This window comes from Cariama cristata, unplaced genomic scaffold (assembly GCF_000690535.1).
Source record: "Cariama cristata isolate BGI_N322 unplaced genomic scaffold, ASM69053v1 scaffold7673, whole genome shotgun sequence".
Lineage (NCBI taxonomy): Eukaryota > Metazoa > Chordata > Aves > Cariamiformes > Cariamidae > Cariama > Cariama cristata.
In genome coordinates this window covers 1-20,473 of record NW_009610067.1, presented here as the reverse complement: position 1 = coordinate 20,473, position 20,473 = coordinate 1, and the positions used below count along the sequence as shown (strand labels likewise).

Sequence of the window (20,473 nt, the reverse complement as noted above, 5' to 3'; positions counted from 1 at the left end):
ACCTCCTCACTTCATCACTGTTTTGTGTTGCTACTTAAAAAAAGGTACCTAATGTGAAGCCATCAAAAGAATTGATAGCTCTGACAGAATTAGAGCACTTTAAAATTAGTGATAGATGGATAGCCAACTCATGTTTCCTCTGTGCTTAATAAGTATTTTAGGACTAGTAATTGCATTTGTGGATTTATTTGTGTTTCATAAAACAGAACAAAAGCATGGTACACTGTGTTAAAAAAAAAGACAGTTAAGACAAGAATCCAATGATTAAAGTTATCACAGAGCAAACAACTTAAATAAGAACTCTGAACAAATACAGGTAAGTGGCAAAATAACATGCCAATCTCAGGGAAGAGGACTTTTTTCCCTAGAAAAGGAACTGTTTTGATCATTCTGAAGTTTGCTTATTAGAATAGGACTTATTTAGTTTAGAATAATTTATGATTAAAGTGCTAACCTTATTAAAGAAAAACAAAGTCTGAAATGAAATGGCCTTAACAACGCATGAATTAGGTCAGCTGTAAAATAACACCAGTCGTTAACCAATAAAGTATGTCCTTCAGGGATGGTGGGAACTCTAATTAAACATTGTTTAAAAGGTATAAGTGTCTGTGCTGTTATTTGCCTCAGAGATTTGTTAATTACCTTCAAAACAGAAACTCTTAAATCTTAGTCGTGCTATTCAACGCTATGAGTCAGATTTTCAAAGCTCACACTTCCATCATTTATTTCCACAACTCTACATACATAATTGATCGTATCCACAAAAGTGTGGGCGTCTGTGCATGTACAAGAGTGTAAATAACCAATATGTTTCCTTTTGTAGTAATGCCAGAATAAGAATCAATCTGTCACTGTGCTACATTTCATTGTTCCTTCACGGATGCTTGCAAAAACTTTCTATATGGCAGCACTCTAAGTGTGTTTGTTGAAATCTGGAATGAAACTAGATTTTTTTTTTTTTTTTTTCCATTAATCTGGATCATTTCAACAGTCTAGTCTGTTATATGGCTATTCAAATAGTTACACCCATGCAAACAAGGGGGAGTGAAAATACAAAGTGGAAACAAGCACCCAGGTTTGGGTTGTTTAAACTACACCAAGAAGCCTCATTACTGACATGCAAATCAGATAACTGGTACTTTGTCTTTCATTAAAACCACAATTTAAGAGAGAGATTGAGAAACTGGCTTTGAAAACATGTATGACTGTGCCCATAACTCCATACATAGTTACTTGTTCTCACTTGACTTTTCACACAAAGTTGCAGAAAAATCAAGATTAAGTAAAACAGACAATCCTTTTTCAGTATAAAACGAAGTCTTTATCTTTCTACAAAAGAGCTGTAAAAGTTAACCAAAAATGTATACTTACTGTATATAAACTTTCCCGTGTTGAACAGAAAGTTGGACATAAGCACCCAATAAACAACCATGGCTCCAACAAGCGATATCATAGAAAATAAGAGGCTTGACCATTGACCAAAGGATCCAAAGTAATACTTGCAAACATCTGGGAATTCCCAGTTTGAGGTGTCTACTAAAGCTGAAGAAGATACAAAAAATAGAAACATATCTAAACAAAATGTTAATGAGTTGTCCCAAACTGGAGGTCTTAACTGCCTTTATTTGAGCAAGTGAGGGGTCAGTTTATGCACAAAAGCACCAACTACAAGAGCGACAAGATGAGTTTTAAACAATAAAAGTACATTCTAAGTAGAACCACTGTGAGGCAATTGTCCATAAATTCCCTCCAACACAGAATATATACAGATATTAGGGTAGTACAGGCATACAACACAAGTAGATAGAGCTACAGCCCATGCTGTTCCACTGCAGAACATGATCAGAAATACATGTAGACAAGTGGACAGTGCTTATGGAGAAGAAGGGAAGCCTCTAACTCCATATGTCCCAAAACGCTTAGTAAGTGAATATCTGAAACCTTGCTTGCCAAGAGTTTGGGTTTTGCTATAACACTTAGGTCTCAAGGTACAGAAGGATAATCTAATAAGTAAAGAGAGACATTTGGCTTACAGAGCTTAGACCCAGACTACAAGCAGGGAGACATTCAAAGGAACAGCTTTAATTTGCAGGTCAGGTCTAAAATATAGTGAAGATACATACAAACTAAGAATCTATTAGATCTCTGTATTTCACACTTAATGGAAATATTTGCATTATGAAGCTTTGTATTTCTTACGTATCATTTTCCGTGATTTCACAACTCTGTAGCAGCAATAAAGAGTCAAAATGCCCATAAGTAAGATGAGAATGATTCCAGAAGTAAAGCCTGCCTGTTAAGATGAAGAAATACAGTTGACTTTATCAGTAACACTACAGAAAAATTAAGAGCAGCCATGTTGCCAAAAACATTTTCATATGTACACATTTTTCATAGTTTTACCTGTTTTATTCCCCATGGGATACTTAATATAGATGTACCCATCATTGTATTCCATATCATAAATCTAGGAAGAAAAAAAAAAAGCCAGTGAATATCTTAAGAAGCACTCTTACTTCATACTATCCTCTTCATTACAACAGTTATGCATACAGTACAGAACAATCAAAAATTACGCATTTTCTGACTAATATATGGCAAGGTGCTTAACATACATTGTCACTATACTGGAGTTTTTACCATAGCCATCTGTGCAACTGTCAACTTTAAAAGCAGTTCCTAACGGACTGTACACGTAGATTTCATCAGGAGCTGGAAGTACATGATCAGGAGCAATCTAACAAATGGACAAAAAATAAGTCTTATTAGTAACACCGAAGTAACTATAATCCCAAATATAGCAAGCTAACTGTTGTAAATCACTAAATCTTTCCATAAAAAGTACATTTAAAAAAATAAGTTTAGACCACATTAATCTTCTCCCCATGAAAAAAAAATAGTTGATAGGATTTTTAGTGAGATAGCAGAAAAATAGATTTTTCTTCTGCAAAATGTCTGTAACATACTATGTGTTCAAACATTGCAGCTGACTGCTGCTTAAATCCTCTTACAGATGGGAGAAATGAGCACACACATCTGGGCAGCCTGGACCACTGTTGCAAAATTCAAGCTGTTTGTATGTTTTCTTTGGGTGGTGAAGGCATTGCACAAGAAGTCAATCACAACTTGTGATAACACGAGACCTTGCTAAGGCACTCAGCTACCAGATATTTACTTCAAAGCAAGCTGCAGAGCGATTCTCCCCATACCTTTATTTGTGCATCTTTTACAAACCTAGGCTGTGGAAGACCTAATGTGCCAGAGACCACTTGGTTAATCTGGCCCTGTCTTTGCCTTACCAATGCCCTGTCTGCAGGAGATGTGAGCCTGCTGTAGTAATGAATCCGCTTATTCATTGCTGAAGCTTCATCAGTGACTCTTTGCATGTCATCGTTCACATTGACTATGTTTGTAGGCTCCACATGAAATGGTCTAAAGGAGAGGGAAAAAAGAAAGAAAAGAAAAACCCTTAGAACCCTAGAACACAAGAGCTAACATGCAACTCAGAGAACAGCTTAGCAGGATGAGTCTGTCATTCACTGACACAAAGCAAGTACAGAAATATCACTGGCATGAGGCAAGCTGCCATCCATGAAAGAACTATGTGTTTATTATATCATCCATATTAAAATGGCCTCTTGCCAGATTCTGCAGAGCAACCTGACATCAAAATTCAGACCCAATATCTAGTCTATTAGTTCTCAACAGTGAGTCGCACCAGAACTTCACATTTATATAAACCTGGCCAAGCTTATTAGTGCTTAGAATTGGTGTTGCCACAACTAGTGACGAGGAACAGAGGTAGAAACAGAAAGTGTGAGAATACAGAAGCAGAAAGAAGATGAAGAAAAAGAGAGAAATAAGCGGTGGTAATGAGGACCACCTATGAAAAGGCAAGGAACTGCCAATCTAGCCAAAACCACTGTATGAGACTGTGTTTAATGGGGAAGGAACCAAGCCCAAATAAGTCCATGTGCTCATCTCATACTATTTTTAAGACAATGCAACCTGGAATAGAATTTCTCACAGAACATAGAAGAACAGTTGTCCATTTGCAGTTCTGAACTACTTCACCACTTCCCTTCAGATTTAATTAGGGCAATCACAGAGAACAGGACTGTCAACAACGGAAGTCCTGCATGTGTCACACAGAGATGTAAGGAATACAGGTGGTCTCCTTTCCCTCTTTCCCAGCTGAGTTAGACGGCAGGCACGGTCACAGCCACTAAAGGAGAAAGCAACCACAGCACACGCCTCTTGTTTTCTCTGCACACACGTAGGTACACAGCAAGCAGAGGGAAAGCCGCTTCTAAAGTTACAACACAAAACAAATCTAGCCTCATGCAAGGGATGCTACCAGAGATATGCGACCTATTCAAGATACTGCAGAGATTTCTTTTTTTAATCAAGCGTAATTTACTTCCATATAAGCATACTATACTATTGCCTAAATGCAACGTTCACTCCTAGCACTGAAAGGCTAATTTCTCAAACAAGAGAGAGGATACAAGTGACCTGTAAGAGTTAATACAGGGTTTTGGGGTTTTTTCCCTTTCACTGGTGCTTTTAATTTCCAAAGAAATCTCAACAGCGTTCCAAACTTCTTCTTCCAGGTTTATGGTTAAATCACTCAGAAACAAGAACCACCCCAAAACCAGAATCCACAAAAGTACAAACCACAACAAGTTTCAGGCTACCAAGAGCAGAAATTAGGATAGTAATACATCCATGCCATTTTCCATGTAATATGAGCAAAGCCTACTTGAATTGACTGTTTTTCAATATCCATTTCTGGCTCAGACTACAAATGAACTTGGTCTACCCCTCCTGCCCCAGCTCTCAATACCGTGACAAAGGTCCCATTCTCTTTCCCAGTGAATCATTAAGCACTTGCACCGTGGCACTAACTTTTATCTGGAAGGAAGAAAAGGAATGCAGCTCTGAAGCTGGTTGTTATAATCCTTGGAAGAGATTAAGGTAGGTCCTTATTCCTGTGTGCTTAAGGGGACACAGCAGGTAAGAGCAAAAAAAACTAAAACTAAAAAAAAAAAAATCAGTGGCAAAAAAACTAAAAAAAAAAAAACAAAACCAAACAGTGGCAAAAGTGGAAAACAGAGAAAAATAACTTCGTTCTACACAAATTCATTTTTTCCTTCACCTTAGACTTCATTAATTCTTCCATACTCCTTCATCATGGAAAAAAGGGTTTAGATTTGCTAAGCCATTTCCCACTTACTGAAACGAAAGTGAACACACTTTCAATTTTTAAAACTCTTTTTCCCCTTTTTGTGCGTGGACTTCTGTGGTGTTCCTGTAAACAATTAAGAGACGTACTGCAATTACACAGAAATAAATTTTACACAATAGCTTTATTACTCAAGTCAGAGGCATGCAGGGCTAAATTATGGACTGTCAGCTCTAAAGGACTTTGCTTGTTTTAGCTTAAAATTTACCGGGCTGATCCAATCGTTGGACACTGCTAAAAAATATTTCATTACAAGACCTGTGAAATAAAGACTGTAGTTATGAAATCACGAAATGCAGTATGTTTAAATGCCTGCCTAGCTCCAGTCAGCTCTCTGCCATTTTCTTCTTGGATCACTGACACACATTATATTTAGAACACAGAAAGTATATGTTTTCCTAACTATATGGCAACTGCATAGTGTGAAGAGCTTTGTGAGGACTACCTCTTTCCTTATCTCCAGTTAATACTATTAGTACATTCCCATAAGCTTCCATTGCTACCGTGGAAAAATTATACTGAGACAAAGTCTACACTTTGCTTCAAAGTGAGCAGATCTGTAGCAAAGATTTCTTTCAAAATTGTGTTCAACAACTGCTGACACGGATGTCAAAGAAAATCCTTCCAGACTGAAGATAGTGGGAGATTATTTTTTACAGCAATTCCAAGTTAAAGCCATGGATGGTTTTAAAATTAGAATAACAGAAAATATGAATATAACATCATATTTTATAGGGAAAGCAGTGTTGTTAGTCAATGACCAAACAAATATCAAGAAAAAATTTCATGTGTAGCAAAAACGTATCTGTCTGTAGGTAAGAAATTCTTTAGAGAAAGATACTTCATTTTCTTCAGTATTATGAACAGAGTCTGGATTGGACAAACAATTTGTGGTCCAGCACAAAACAGAAGGGCATGATCCAGAATCCAATCTATGACTGAGGGGGGGAAAACAGAAAATAATAATCTAACAACCCCAAAGAAATTCTATATATCTGTTGCTGCTGCATCCTGCCTGGAGGACTGTACATGTTTAATGATGCCAGTACTTGGGTTACCTCCCCTCTTAATGCCTTCTGGTGTGCATCTGTCAAGAATGAAAATTATCTAAAGCAGCAATTAATTTTCTTTTTCTCAGGGTACCACTGCACCCCTAGTCTTACTGAGCAAGTAACTATGCCAAAATAGACTGTCCACCCATCAGTTTTATGGTTGTTAGAGATCTCTCTGAAAATATCAGCCTGAGTTGAAGGCTATGCAGGCAGGCTGGGATGCAACCTTCCTCCCTGATCCCCACCAGGAAAGGGTAACACTCTGTCTAGGATTAAGGTAATTTCCCAGCTCCCAGCTACACCCAGATCAAAGACTGGTAGTAGGGCATACTCAGACAGAAGTCTGAGAAGCTCTCAAAGACATTCTCAAAGACTGCGATTTTCAAAGCCCAAAGCAGATAGGACATAATCTGGAATGTATTTTGGAGAACTCTCTTTAGGGACCTTAAGTCTAGCAGACAAGCACTCTGTTCATCAGCACCTGCAACAGTTTCCTAGAAAACTTTCTCATTTATCCAGGCAATCACATCATATCTCTCATGTGGCAAAATGATTATGAAAGGGATGTGGGACAATATGACCCAGGGGAAGAGGAGAGGTTTACATGACTGGAGGGTGTGACTACTAATGCAGAACAGTGCAAACAATTTCCATGCATTGAGATAGACTATAGTGTTCAATAATTTATCAGAGCCATACTAAAAAACACAATTACAACTTATATTTCAATAGCCAGCCTGAAAAACAATCCTCTTTTTACCAGGGCAAACACACCTGTTTTCCACAGGACAGTGAATACGGATAAGATGCAGTTTCTTATGCAGGAGGCCCACACCTCGCATACACTACACCGCATACATGTACTTCAGAAACTATTCCCAGAAAACCTGCAGCTACACTCATCTGCTAGCTATTTCACACTCACACAAAGGGACAGTTAATAAGAATTCTAGTGCTGGTCCAGGAAAAGAGAGAACGGGGCTTCTGTCCAAACTTCCTCACATTATGAACTTGGGTAGCAATTTTTGCAAGCAAAGAAAATGATATGTTCATGATTAAAGTTGTTTCCAAATATGCTAAGCAAAGTTCAAGTGTTGGATTTGGAGGGTTAGGAGGAACAGCACAATAGGGAAATTTGTTTGGCAAACTACATAAGAATCTTCCAATTGCTAGCATCCATAAGGATGCCACATCTTTTTTCTGGTTATTTTCAGCAATGTACTACATCTTGCAGAGCAATGAAGCAGTATGATGAATACCAATCTCAAGAAGTTTTAAGCTAATACTGTTTTCCAAGTACCTTTGCTGAAATATTTTTAAACAGCAAACAATTGGTTCTAGGCATCTGATCAAAAGTAGTGTTCTGAGTATTGAGCTGTTACAATAGCTTACAATTTTTTGTGTCAGTGTGTCTTTTGGCTCTACATGGTGGTATTAATGACTTCACATTACAAAAACTTTATTAAAGATGAAAAAAATTTCTTTACAGGATGCTTAACAATTTCTTTCCTCTCCTTCAAAAAGACCATGAGGAGCCACTTCAGCTTATTGCACAGATTTCAGGGATGCAATAGAATGCTAGTAAATTTCTCTGGCTTTGTTTAACACAGTCATCAAACCATTATAGGAATGCTGTATCTGGCACAGGAGAAACTAAGGAGTAAAACTGATTCACTAAGTGATAAGTACTATTGTAGTTTTGCTTAAGCCATAACAGATAGGTGGTTGGAAAGAATTTAAGTTTCCAGGTACCCAAGTATTCGGGTATAGGGTTAACTAGCCTTGGCTGACACCACTTATTTTAGCCATGATTAGTCTCTACCTGGTTGTCACCTTCCTGCCCTTCTATGGAAGAAAGAGAGGATTAACTGTAAACTTGGGTATGCAATATAACCGAAACAATAGAGTGCAGGTGCCAGAATAAGGAGTTCAACTGAGAGAAAGACTTTGAGCCTTCACCCCACGACCCTCAAAGACGACGCCTAGAGAACACTGCACAGACGCAAGTGTGAGGGTATAAATGTAAATAACTTCGGGAAAATAATTTGAATATGTATAAGATTTTTGAGAAATGGCATGAATATGAATGACTGTCCTAAATAAATATGTGGAAGTGAGACTAACCAGTGTGCATGCAGGAGGATCATGGAGGTGATCTCCCATGCATCCAGCGCTGGAATAAAGCTTTGCTTCACAGACTTTGTCCTCTCTTAAAAACTACATAGATGAATGTTTCTCACAACTATCATGGAAATTAAAGAAAGGAGAAAAAGTAGTAAGATGACTACTATATTCATAGGTTGCTATTTCTTAATCTGGAACTGTCTATCTGGATAGGGACACTGCAGATGTCAGGGCGCTTCTCTTAAGGATATCTGTTCCAAATAATTCCACGACTGATTTGGTTTTTACTTTCTAAGGTGTCTGAATTTACTTTAGCTTTGTAAACAGTATGCTTACAGTTTATCCTATAAGAACTTTATTCTCTTGGCAGTACATTTTACTTAAACTTTTTCCACATTCACATCACCATTGTAATTATAATGATTACAGCATGACCACGCAAGTATCTTAAAATGCTGCATGCAGAACCAAAACCACCTTTCAGAGCACAATACTAAATCACCTCTGTTGCTCACAGGATACACATTTTAAAACAAAGAATCACAAGCTTTACCATACCACATTTCAAGCACTGTTCCCTCTTCTGTGTCAAAGGCAAAGTTATTCTACTCTTCTCTTACAAAGAAGTACTTCTCTTACTTTCTTAATTAAGAAAATTCTGATTCTTCCCAGTTAGGAAGTAGTAACATTAGGAATTAATAAAAACATTAGCAACACAGAAAAATGACAAGCAGGCAATGGAGTAAAAAGACCACATGGGTTTGAAGTGGTAAAAACAAAGAATGCAGAAACATCCGTTTTTCACAGGCTAGTCCCAACCATTGCATACCTTTTTGTAAGTTAAAAGAACTTTGAAAATAAAAGGGAACCAGCCATCTCTGCATGAAAAAGGCTTCTCTGACTGCCATGTACAGACACCGTTTAACTTGTAACTGTTTAATTTCACCTACATTGTATGAGAACACTACAGGACTTCAAACAGAACAAAAAAAGGAAGGCGGCTTGATCTCCCTTTAGCAGGGGGCATTATCAAGTTTTTCATATGCAAAACAACCAACACAAAACATCATTTGTTTCTTTGAAGGTTCAAGCATTCATGAAGACAACCGCAGTATCTGTTGACAATAAAGAAATTTAAAGAGCAGCCAGAAGAAAAAAAGAAACTCTCCCTCTTGCATACAATAATTATCGGTAAGCCATTGCAGCAATGACATCCTACTTCTTAAAGGCACCTAGAAAATGGGAAAACACACTTAATAAGTGCGAGTAATTCAGGTCATTGTGAAGAACAGTAACATCCTCTTTAAAAGGATTAAAAGTGGCTTTATATTTCCCCCAAATTAGCAAAAGAATACTAGACAAAATAATTTACAACTCTGAAAAACAATCAGCTTATTGTTCTTACGTAAACACTAAAAAGCATGCCTTTCAAAAATCCCAAATCCTCCAAGCTGTTAAGAAAACTAAATAACTATGTAAATGCCGTCAAATGTCAAACAACCCAAACAAAAGAACAGAACAGCACTAAGACAGAAAAACAGTGACTATAAGCAAATCACACAAAACACTTCAAGAGCTATCTCAACCAAAGGAAAATAACGACCTACCTATGTCTGATGAGGTTCCTGAAAAGTAAGTTAAAAAAAGGAGCAAACTAAGCGGAGAAAATCACGTACTATTGCACTTGCACTGTTCGATACTTTCATGCAAAATAAACGTCTATCCCTGGAGCTGCTACTCCCTAAAGCTCTAATAAAGAAGTCCTTCAAACCACCCAGTGCTCTGACCACGACTAACAGAGACCCTGATGCCCTCTACTTCCTCATTCCTTCTTCTAAAGACTGCAGCTGCCTCTTCTGATATATAGAGACGGAGTTCAACCTTGTTTGGCCCCACTAAGATTTTCAGGCCTTCTTGATATCCCAGGGCTCATGCCCGTCATCTTTGTGCCTCTGCATGCTTCAAAGGCAAAAGACTAGGTTAGAGAAAATGGGAGAACTAACTCAAGGGAGGAGCAATAAGGACAAAGTGGTTGGATCTGCAAAGCTGGAGGTTGTGGTAGCGGGAACATAGTCCAACTACATGCTTTTGCTTTTGGAGAGGGAACCAAATGCCACATACTATGACCTTTTATGAAGCTGGGTCTCCAAACTCAAGAAATCACAAGAAAAAAACCAACAAACCACAGAATGAGGAAACACCACCCAACCTCACTTTTGAAAAGTCATCTCGATATATTCTGTCATTGCTTCTGCATCACTACACTGCCTGAAATCCATTGATTCTCAAACAGAACACATACTTCTTCTGACACAAGGAGCTCCCAAAAGCCATCTAGATTAGCAGTCTCCTTATGCCATGAGGGGCTCAGACACTCCACAGAAAGAAGATAAAGCAAGAATTAATTTTGCACATTTCCTTTTCCCACCTGAAATTACTCTACTGTTTCCTAACCTTTATATACACAATTCTGTATGCTCCTACATCTGTGCTCCATTTATTCCCCTGGGCTCACTCAGACCATTATTCTTCTTCCTTTGCTCGCACAGAAATCAAAGATTGTTTAGCGCCTGGCTGACCTGTAAGTAGGCTCCCATGGCTTTGTAAAGCTGCAGGCTGACACACCAGCAGAACACTATCGAGTACTCCGTTTTTGCTGAAGCGGCCCCTAAGAAGAGGCTTTTGTATGCAACAGCGCCATCTTCAGTTCCTTCAGGAAAACTGCTCTACTGAAATACGATGCCGGATGCAAAGAGGGAAAAAAAGGACCCATAAACAGGGCCCAAGAGGTAGCATTGGGGCTATTCCTTCGTCTAAAAAAAGCACAGCTGGTGCCTCCAGCTAGCATCGGAAGGGCAGTTCCCACTTCGATCTCAGTTTTGCTTCCAGGACCAGTTCAGAAAAATCTTAACTTCAACAGCAGAGGAAGTCTCCCATTCCAACCTCCCTTGGGGAACAAAGCTGTTAAACTCTAAGAAAGCATACAAAATAACTGCTTAGCTAGATATGTGTTATTTTCGCAGGCACGGTGAAAAGGCTGTGCTGCCAAATTTTTCATATTTGCTCAATCTCAAAACCCACATTTTTCTTCTTGAAGGCAGTAAAGGTCGCTCAATTCCCTCAGTACGAGCAAATAATGTATTTTTCCAGCATCACCTATAGAACGCATACAGAGCCATTTACGCATACAGACAGCCATTTATCTACAGCATCTGGCAAGCTTTCTTTCATAGTCAACATTTAGTTTGTTGTGCTAAATAAAAAACCGTAATGCTTCAGCATACACACATGATATTCAGTGTTTGAAGAGCACTTTAAAAGCCACATGCCAAGTTCTTATTGGAGCACTCTCTCTGAAGTGATGTCAATAGAAAAGTCTTATCTTTATAAACAAAACACAGTACGAACATCTGTTCACCTGGTGCTTGGAAATAACATCATATAGAGAGAAACTAGGAACTGTTTGTACTCAGATCCTGGTTTCCAAATGTTAGTCTTCTGTCTGACCAGCCCTCTGTTGCTAAAAACAAAGATTAAACATCTCATTGCTATGTAATCATTCTGTAGGTTCAGCCTTCCTCGTACCTTTTGCACTTAAAGTCTTCTGGATTGAACTGTATATTCATGATTCCATAACTGCTTTCATCGCCTCCCACAGGAACCAAGAGAGGTTTGGTATCCTCTTCCATATTTGGTGAATGTGCCTCCTTCTTCTAGATTCTGTCAGTTATTCTGACCTAAAAAAACAAAGTAAGACAACTGCAGTTAAGCAACACTGTGTCCCGGTTACAAATTTAACACTGGCAGAGTTTCACAGCTTCAGAAGCTCCTGGGGTGAAAAGCACCAGAAAATCCCTTCAACTTGCTGCTTGAGAATTCTCATTCCATAATGCAAACATCATGGGGTGACTGGGGACGGTATTTTTTAATAACACACTATCCATTTAAGTGGTCAATGTACAACTGTGCTCTGAATCTTTTTTAGTATGGCAACAAGCAATATAAATTAAAGGAATATGATGGATGCCATTGCTTATTATTGGGACTGAAACAGGTTTGTAAAAAGTGATGCTTGGAATCTGAATTTCCTTTGAGCTACGGCAGCCAAGAATCAAGTCCATCACATGCAAATTAACATTAAGTATATTCATATGTAGATTTTATCTTCCTGCGTTCAAAGCATGGGACTCTTTTCTTACTGCTCCATTATAAGACCAGCATAATTTTTAAAGGAACTGTATTTCCAATTTGTAACAGGACAGCTGAAAACAATTTATCACAGTTATTATTGTTTCACTAAATTACTTCAAACTTTGCAGTAGACACATAAGCAGTTTTCCAGTGTATTTCCCAGAATAAAGATCAGATTATTGCAGTCTACTGTGTCCAGGCTCTTTGAATTTAAGGCAATGAATGGTTTAATAACGCATTAATAATAACGTATTATATGCATTCAGAGCACTCTGGCCAAACAATGGGGAGCAGATCACTTTTAAGCTAATGGAATTCTACTTAGACTGAATTACAGACCTCACATGGGACTTGCTGTGGTCTCGTGTGCAGCTGAACAAACGTAATGGCTTTAACGGCTCTCATCTCTGCTACCTCCTGAAAAATTCCTCAGTCAGGTCTCCTTCTTCAAACAAAAATTGTAGAAGTATCTGCTCTTTCAGTGGGACTGTTTCCTGATGCTTTAAAATGTTAGGCTGATAGAAAGACAGATGAGAACCAGAGCTGGTACAAGATAAGGAAGGATGGCACTGGATGTTTGAAAGCTGGGGTGGTGATGGAGGAAGATAGGATAGAAAAAATAAGCTGTGTATCATCCTCCTGCATCCTCATGGAAATACACTGTAAAGGCCCAGTTCCAGAAATGACATCAACCGAATTTAAGCACTGAGCTGGTTCTATCCCTTCCTAGTTGCATGTTACCAATCCTCTTGCATTAGCTCATCTTGCTAATGGCTCTGGCAAAAAAACCCAAAGAATCGGAAAGAGAGGGTGAAAAAGGAAGGAAAGTTAGCAGTTTTCAAGCATGCCCACCCTCTAAGGGTCAAACAATTGCTAAACGAGGAGTGGGAAAATACTGAAGGAGTGCAAGGCAGAGACTGCAGAAGCACTGACTAAGACCAGCTCAGTCTGCTGAGGCATCACCTCCCCTCTCCCTCCCCAACCCCAGTGCACTGAGCACAGGTAACAGCTCTCTGCTCTCAAGAGGAGGGCACCACTGGAGGCTCCAGTTCACGGAAATCCTACTGAAAGCACCAGTCCTGCCCTTGACAGCTCAAGGGCATTTCTGTGATCCCACACTAAACCGGTCTGGGACAACTGATCCAGATCAAAATTAACCATTCTTTCCTTTGCTTTAAATCCAAATCAATGTTGAGCTTGGGGTTTGCTCTCTGGCTGCATACACTTGCAAGCTTGTGTGAAGGACAGGATACTGCACGGGTGAAGCCACTTCATCCGGCAGCACTGCCAGCTTCCTTCTAGTTTCAGCATCCATGACAAGAGATTTGAACGAGGTCACTAAGTTAAAAGGCACGATTTTGAGTTTAAAGGCATGCTTTTCTCTTGATCATTTTAGCTCTTTGAGAGGGCATAATAAGCAATCAGTGATAATAATCTAAGCAATCTTAAAAGCCTTATTTGCACTCCCTGATAGCAAACTCTTTCTCTTGCACTTCATTTTTGTTGTCACAGTCTCTAAAGCTTTTTTCCTTTCCCCTTTCCAGAGCCTTTCCAAGACTGGGCTTCTCTTACCTACCTTAACTTACTGCTTCCTCTCTTCTACTGCTCTAGCTCTTCTATAAACCATCAGTTCAGATTCTTTACCCTAAAATCGTTCTCTTCCACATCATTGCTCCTAGTTCTTCAGCCTCAATTGAACATCTTACATTCTCTCATCCTTCTCAGCTCCTCTGGTGATGCTTAGCTCATGAATTCCTGCTCCTCATCTCCTCTCTGTTTTCTGTCTCTCCTACACACTGTCCAAATTGCTTTCCAAACCTGCCTTTACTAAGCACTGCGTAGTTCACAGCAATTCAGTCTCACAAATGCAGAAAACATTGATCCCCAGTTTGATTGTCTCTGCACTATGGCTATAAATAAAGGACCTAGAACATTTTACAGTATTCCACAAAGAAAAATAATCCTTGCAAAACACAGCATACGCTAAGTTTGGCTTGATAGCACAATTTGGGGCTCACAGAGTTGTTGCTTACTGACTCTTTAGGGTCTACTTAAAAGCTGGATAGGTGAAGACAGTTTACTTTTTAAGTGCTTATTGTTAAGAACCAGTAGGTGAAGCTTATGACCAGCAAACTGATTACTTTACAAATAGATGCAATTATCACATATGTAAAGGCTGCAGCCAGTACAGCTTAAAACACAATTAAGAGCAAAATTATGAAGAAAGAACCTGACCAACCTCTCTTTTATCCAATTTCTACCCTTTCAGGCTTGACCACACTCTCAACAAACATTTTTAATATATGGGATGGAGCCAGTTGTGCTATCTGAACTTAGTGCCTGACAGTCTCCATTACAGTAATATCTTCTCAACCGCTTACTCTTCTAGTGTCCTAGTTACTTAAAAGATTTTTTTATACCAGGTATCTGATCTACATTCACTGCATTCCAGCTGTTTCTTTTAAAAACCTGTGATAACACATGGTCTTAAAAGACTACAATCAGGTGTCACCATTTAAGGCTGGGCTGGCAATTAAAGCAGATTAACAGTTGCTCTCTATTAACCCCTTCCTTCCCCAGAAGGGAGAGGAAAGGAGAAAAGGGAGAGAGACTTATCGGTTGGAAAATTAAAACTATTTTAATAAAACAGTAAGAATGAAAAAGAGTATAATACTACTAATACTAGTAATAACAAAAATATACAAAACCAATATTGAGCTTCCCAATGATGATCACGGGATTGCATGCTGCGGTGGCTCACACCACTGACGTGTCAGGATGGGCACTGGGATGTTGCAGACTGGATTCAGCAGTAGATGGGAACCGGGTTCAGCAATGTACAGACTGGGACTGGAGGCAGGAGAGGAAGCAGAGTACAGGGATGCCTGCCATGAAAGAAGAGCTGATCCCTGTGATCCCTTAGCTTTATACTGAGTATGAGGTGTATGGGATGGAATACTTCATTGGTCAGTCCTTGGCCACCTGTCCTGTCCAATCATTCCTGCAGGTTCGACCCTTTTATGCCTTTTCACTTGTGGACCATAACAGAGCCAGAAGCGATCTTAGTTCCCACAGGAATAAGTATAAACATGGACCTTCCTGTATACCAATCCTACCGTTACCTTGGTAACAAATGTAAGCATCAAGCACTATCAATTCTAAAAGCAGACACTGTCTGAAAACCATGTAGTCAACTTCTGAAAGTGCAGTTACTCAGAAGAAACTTAACTGAAGGAAAAAATCTACTGAAAGGAGAATTGTTCCTGTTTTAGCCAAACCAGGACATCAGGACTGGGATGTCAAACACAAAGAATTCACGTCAAAAATCAAAGTTGCTTGACAAACCTCATTCTGCTTGTATATTTTATGATACACCATGGTTACAGTTTCCACTAGGCCACTGTCGCACTCAGACAATTACCATGGATCTCTGGGAATTAATGGCTGCTTAGGAACAAAAAAGGCAGTTTTAAGGATATCTGACTCATTTGTTGTCAAACTGGATTTTCCTGCACATGGGAAAGAGGTTCCTGCTAGCAGTAGTGTACCCGGAACTGGTGATATGAATTCATGGTACTTTGTCTTCAGCAGCGCTATGAGTTAAAAGCATTGCTGTTACCTGCTTCTCATTCTCAGTCTTTTCTCCCCCTGTTTGTGGTGGCACAGCTATTTGTCTTCTTTCTTGTCTTGGTGGAGTGAACAGGACTGGGGAATAGACCTGGCTGAAAAAATCAATCTAGAGGAAGATAATTGTTTTGGGTCTGGTTTGTGGTTGTCTGGGTTGTAGTTCTGCAGAACCAGCAGTTTCACTGTCCAGTTGAAGAGACACAGGTATGGTTTGTGGAAGAAGGAAGGGAATACTGCTACAAGCGTAAGTAAAACCACAGCCTGAGGGACCACCTACCTCTGACAGTATGTTCCTTTTTTTTGACTTCTGCTTAGAACCTACTTCATGTAAAGCTGCAAAACAACAGAGCATTTGTGCTGTGCACCACTGAATGATGTTAAATATTTTGAAAGCAACCAATTAACTCTCAAACTGAGCATTTAAAATTCATGGATTTTCTCCTGTGCTTTATTCCCTGTCCTCAGAATAAGAATAATGCCAATACTTGCCTTAGCTCACAGACACGCTGTGAAGCGAAATTAACTTTTATGTAAAATTTAGCTGCGATTCATACTAAGCACTGCAAAAAAAAGTCCAAGAGGAACAGTTACAGTTTGTTGAGCAGCAAATAACACAGATCAGTCTCATGCAAAAGTGAACTGAACACTATTACTTTGCTGCTCTAACAGAACATTCCCTATTTTGAGAACTGTCCAGCTGGAGAAAAATAATGACCTGATAACTAAGTATTTCTAATCAATACCACAATTCATAAGTACCAAGATGACTAAGATTGCCTCGACAATTTTAATTTTCATTAAACTTAGGTAAGTTTAAAACTCCAAGCTTTGAATACTTCAGCTTTGCAACCTCTGTGCTTTTAGACACAGGTTTCTATGCTAAATTATCTGTGCACAGACACTATGTTCACTTTGTAACATATTTGGTAATGAATAAGAAATAGGGATTTTCTCCTAAACATACTGCACCCTATATTCTTCTCTAAAAATCCTTCTTGTCTCTCCAGGTCCTCTGCCATTTGCTTGTCACCATTCTACTCTTCCGTGAGTTCTCCTTTTCCACCTGCAGGGATCTGCTGTCTGACCTCCTCTGCCACAAGAATCATGTCTCTCCTCTCTTAACTTCTACTAGTGATAGCTGAGATGAAGATCAGAAAGAGTGCTAACTGAATTTTCCCACAACTTATTGATAAGGCAGGAACAAAGGAAGAAATTTTATGTTTCCCTCTGCAGTATGCTGTATTGCTGCTGGGGGGAAAAGGCTGTAAGAAAGTTTTCTCTGCACCTGTATTTCTTTTCCTTTCCAGCTCAGGTTTGGCAAGGAAAATGTTTGGGTTTGCTTGTGAAGCTCCTAACATATCATGTAATAGGTATCTGCCACTTAGTCCTCCAAGCATTTGACTCCAGGAGGAAATACGCTGGCTTTGCTACCCCCATGAAAGTCAGCATTAAGTGTTTTTGAAAACGCCTCCCTAAACTTTCATGACTGTATCTTGCATAGTTATTAAGATAAAAAGGCAGATCTTCCACAATAGATATTATAAAGGAAATATATTCTTGACATACCTTTGTAGTACCAAAACCCCCACAAATTTGGAGCAATGTTGACACTAGCATCTTTTAAGAGCTGCTATACACTGCCTTAAAGCATGCTCAGCTGTCTTCCTTTCACTTATAAAGGAAGGGCTGCATGTAGAAGGAAAATTTGAAATAAAAAAAATCTGTCCAAACTGTTAGCATGCTGAAGTTAGTTTGGGATTCCCTTCTGGGTAAGGGGTTAAAACAGCAATTACTTTTTCCAGTCATACGTTATCAACACAGTCCTAGCCATCATTAATACCTAATCACCTACATAGTCAAACACCATTAATGTAAAGGTATCTTTCAGTGGTCAAAAGTCTGCATAGACTTTGAATCCTGTTGTCCCTTCTCAGGATATAGTTTCACTGGTTGCCTGTGGTGAAGCTCACTTCGTATGCCCTCTTGACCTATTTACAATTCTCTTACAACCACGTTTACTGTAAGAGTCATTAGGCATTGGAACGGGCTCCCCAGGGAGGTGGTGGGCTCACCATCCCTGGAGTTGTTCAAAAAATGTTTTGACGTGGCGATTCGAGACATGGTTTAGTGGGCATAGTGGCGTTGGGTAGAAGGTTGGACTTGGTGATCTTCGAGGTCTCTTCCAACCATAATGATTCTATGATTCTATTCTATCTGAAGCACTACATCAGAAAGGCAGCAAAAAGGAACAAGTGGATTAGAATTTAATAATTCAGGTTTTCTGCTGCTGGTCAGAAACTGTGAAGAAACACCTAGGGCTATGTAAGTTACTTTTCCAGTCTTACTCCAGGCTACACTCCACATGACTTTCAGATGGTAATCTAAACAGGGCTAGACCTTCATTAATCCTCACTGGCTTGCGCCTACAAGCTTCTGCTTTCGCTGCCTTCAGGTTCTCCCTCCTGGTTATAAAGTCTGAAAAGCTTCAAAAAGTGAAGACAAGGACGCAGCAGATTTAGAAACCTCATTCTAGCCTGGTGGCTATGCTGTGAATCTGGTCTTCTTCGTACAGGATGACAAAACCATACTACAATCTGCTTGCATTCTGAATCTAACAATGGTAGTTTATGGTTCAGCTACAGATGTGTGTCAATGCTGTAAGATGAGACATCCATCCTGAGATATTATTCACAGTTACAGCCCAGGCCATGCAAGAGGGTCACCAAACAGGTTTACCCCACAGCAGGAACAAAACTGTGTTCAGTTAGTCAGTCACCCCACAAGCACAGACTGTGCTTAGCTGGTTTGTAGGACTGCTGTTTATCAGAGAACCTTCCATAGAGAGCAGGGGAGGAAAGCACACAGGGGCACTACCACCACAGCCTCTACCATGCTATCACGGCTACCAGTGCAGTTGGACACGGTGCTGGACAAAGAACAGCTGGAGCTCCAAAGCTGTTTATGCTCCAGGTTAATAAAGCTAAAGGTGCTGCACAGACATTAGCAGTGGCTCTGCAACAATTTCCCACTGTAGAAGTACACCCTGTGGACCAGCCATCATGGACAAAGCCAGAACTCTTGATTTGGAAGTCATGCACCTTAAGATAAACCATCACAGAACTTAAGTCACCTACAACTTGTTACTTTTCAACTTGTTCAATCAAAATTGCAGTGCTGAATTATGTTGGTAGGAATTCGGCCACCAAAAGACGTTCTTATGCTTCTGTGCAATAGTAGTTTTCCCTGTTTTCAGATTACTAGTGGTTCTTAAAAGGATAGCTCCCAGGCAATCAGACTGCACAAATAAAACCTGGACAATTTAAACTGTGGACACATTTTGTTTCATTTCTTACTTAAAGTCACTACTCCTAAAACCCCACCTCATACTCATGGTTTAAATGCAAGAATCGGCTAATGAAAGTATTTAGTTCAAATAAGGAAAATTATTTTTAAAGTGCTACTTGGTGTGATCTGTTCTTCTCTTAAATTTTGAGTAGGTGAATGGATGAATAAAGCTTAAAGCATAAATCTCAAGTAAACTGCAGGCTGTGCACATGTAAACTGTGATAAATAACCAGAGCCTATACTGAAAGACAAGAACTTCAAAGCAGGTCAGCAGAGTTCATCAGTTCCTCTTTTGGGGCAGTGAATCCTCCATTGCAAGGGACTGAAGAATGCTGTATTGGTCCTAAGAGTAGTAGCACACACTCAGAGCTCCCTAAAACTGGGCCAGCTTGCCACCAGTTAGCTTGTCCATACTCTCCTACAACTGTATTGATTGAAGATGATTAAAACTGTATAAGTAATGTAAGCTAGCAACTTTTCAGGAAGACTCTTGAATACACAAGCTGAACCACTGTTGAACTTCTGTGTACCTCAGGCTGGGCCAACAGGTACGTGGTTGCTGCCAGATGATAAATCTAAGTAAAATTAAGAAATGGAACACTAACTTGATTTGTCTTCAACAGATAAAGCATCTATTATTCGTGTATATATATATATATTTGTGGTGACTGTAAAGAAATACTTAGAAGAACATAAAGTTATCACCTTAGGGATTAATTTAAATTTGTAACACCATTTTGGTTTTAGGCTAATGGGTCCACAGGCCCGTTAAAACCAATGTAAGCTTTTCCCTGGTTCATGGATCGCCCGAAGAGCTTTCGTGCCGTTTCTGTGCATCAGACAACGCTCTGATGTTTTGTTCGTTTTCCCACGTAACACTCTACACCCG

At 39.3% G+C, this 20,473-nt stretch overlaps 1 protein-coding gene across 1 annotated transcript in view; it reads right to left on the bottom strand.

Moving 5' to 3' along the window:
• Positions 1–12,156, bottom strand: part of SLC38A9 (solute carrier family 38, member 9) — a 39,850-nt gene extending 27,694 nt beyond the window's left edge. Inside the window, exons 1-6 of the mRNA XM_009697750.1 lie at positions 12,007–12,156; positions 3,300–3,432; positions 2,616–2,737; positions 2,404–2,467; positions 2,200–2,293; positions 1,372–1,542 (exon numbers count right to left, since the gene is read on the bottom strand). Coding sequence (XP_009696052.1) covers positions 1,372–1,542; positions 2,200–2,293; positions 2,404–2,467; positions 2,616–2,737; positions 3,300–3,432; positions 12,007–12,110 — 688 coding nt within the window. The 5' untranslated portion in view covers positions 12,111–12,156. The remainder of the gene's footprint in view (positions 1–1,371; positions 1,543–2,199; positions 2,294–2,403; positions 2,468–2,615; positions 2,738–3,299; positions 3,433–12,006) is intronic.
• Positions 12,157–20,473: the final 8,317 nt, after the last annotated feature.